The sequence below is a fragment of the Cucurbita moschata genome, unplaced genomic scaffold, assembly GCF_002738365.1.
Source record: "Cucurbita moschata cultivar Rifu unplaced genomic scaffold, Cmos_1.0 Cmo_Scf00023, whole genome shotgun sequence".
Lineage (NCBI taxonomy): Eukaryota > Viridiplantae > Streptophyta > Magnoliopsida > Cucurbitales > Cucurbitaceae > Cucurbita > Cucurbita moschata.
The window spans coordinates 2,921,999-2,923,712 of NW_019268539.1; the positions used below are offsets into that span (position 1 = coordinate 2,921,999).

General features: G+C 40.0%; 1 protein-coding gene across 1 annotated transcript in view; it reads left to right on the forward strand.

Annotated features, from left to right (window-relative positions):
- Positions 1 to 413: 413 nt before the first annotated feature.
- LOC111460158 (protein SIEVE ELEMENT OCCLUSION B-like) overlaps positions 414 to 1,714 on the forward strand; it is a 4,249-nt gene continuing 2,948 nt past the window's right edge. The window contains exons 1-3 of the mRNA XM_023103283.1: positions 414 to 689; positions 778 to 852; positions 968 to 1,416. Of these exons, the coding sequence (XP_022959051.1) occupies positions 468 to 689; positions 778 to 852; positions 968 to 1,416 (746 nt within the window). The 5' untranslated portion in view covers positions 414 to 467. The remainder of the gene's footprint in view (positions 690 to 777; positions 853 to 967; positions 1,417 to 1,714) is intronic.

Genomic DNA, 1,714 nt, shown 5'->3' on the forward strand with positions numbered 1-1,714 from the left:
CGAGAATTTGTGATCGACTTTGATCATGAAAGAAAGGTTTATGTCAAGGGTTATAACAAACTGAACCATAGTCATGCAAAGTGGGTAGAGTTAGCTCAAATCAAGAAAACGAGAATGACATCAGGTTCAGTAGTTAGAGGTTCGGGGGCCATCCTCGACGCCTTGTCTGAACGAGCGCTTCTTTTCTTTCCTCCTGGCCCGATATGCCCTGAGTGAGCTACTGAACAGATACATCTATTGAGTGAGAGAAAGGGAGAAAACTCTCAATATTCTTCATTTTGAGTGTGGATTACAAATTCTTTTCTTCCCACAAGAAGAACATTGGTTTGTTTCATACACTTCAACCCTTTCAGTCTTTTCTAGAACATTTTTGTGTATAAATATACCTAACAATTCCAATCCACAACACAACCAAACCCTATTCCACCTTCTTTCCTTCTGTTTTCACTTCTCTCTTCATCCAAACCATGGCCACTGCACCTGGATTGCTGGATCCTGTGCAGTCATCCACCTTTAAGGAGCAGATGAGAAAGAGACATTACAACGACTACTTTGTCTACGGCAGCATTAACTTCAAACATTTGAATGATGACTCAACTAAAATTGACATTCCAATTCCGAATTACATCTCAGCTATTGAGAGCATCATTACCGCTACAAATCGAATTACTGATACCGTTCATCATCGCGTAAAAATCTTTATTATTCTCCGTAAAGTTTGACACTTTCTTTATTTTTATAACGACATAACGAATAATTATTATCATACTCATGCAGGGGAGCGAAGGTTCATTAGATGTTAATGTTGTGATCGAGCCTCCGTTGTGTATTCTTAATCATATATCTAGCGAGGTCATTTTTCAATTTTTTAATAACCCTTTTGAAATCTCTAATCAAAATTTCAAAACATGCATCAAAGGAGATACCTTTTTGTTTCTTACAACTTTGATTTTAATATCATTTTCAGCTTTGGTGCAACCCTCCCGGGATTGGAAGTGCACACGAGAATACACTAACAATCTTCGAAATATTGGCAAATTATCCATGGGAAGCCAAGGCAGCTCTCACTTTGTTAGCCTTTGCAACAGATTATGGAGACTTATGGCATCCCTATCCTTATTCCCATACCGATCCATTGGCTAAATCATTGGCAATTATCAAGCGAGTAGGTATGTTGAAGAAGCACTTGGACTCGCTTCCATACCAACAAGTGCTTCTCAATCCTAACAGTCTCATTCAAATGTGCTTGCAAGCAATCAAACGTATGAATGAGATACGAGAATTCAAAAAATATTATCTCAATGACCCTCTTGAGTTAGCTTCTGCTCTTCGTCAGATTCCATTGGTTACTTATTGGGTTATACACATTATCGTGGCTTCTAGCATTGAGCTATCCAGCTATCTCACCGAAACCAAGTAAGTAATAATTTATCTGTTCACTTTTGTAAATGGTTAGAAATGTTTATTTAATCTGCCGAGTTGGGCTCGGTTTAGACCTGCCTTAAATGAATGAAACGGAGAATCCATGTGCCTTAAATGAATGAAATGGAGAATCCGATTTCTGTTCTTGGTGTGGGGGGAGTAGGAAGAGATTTTTGATCCCAACCTTGTTCAATTCTGGTAGGGGGAAGGGGGTAGGAAGAGATTTCTGATCCCGACCCTGTTCAATTCTGGTAGGGGGAAGGGGAGTGGGGGGGGGGGGGGGGGGGGGGGG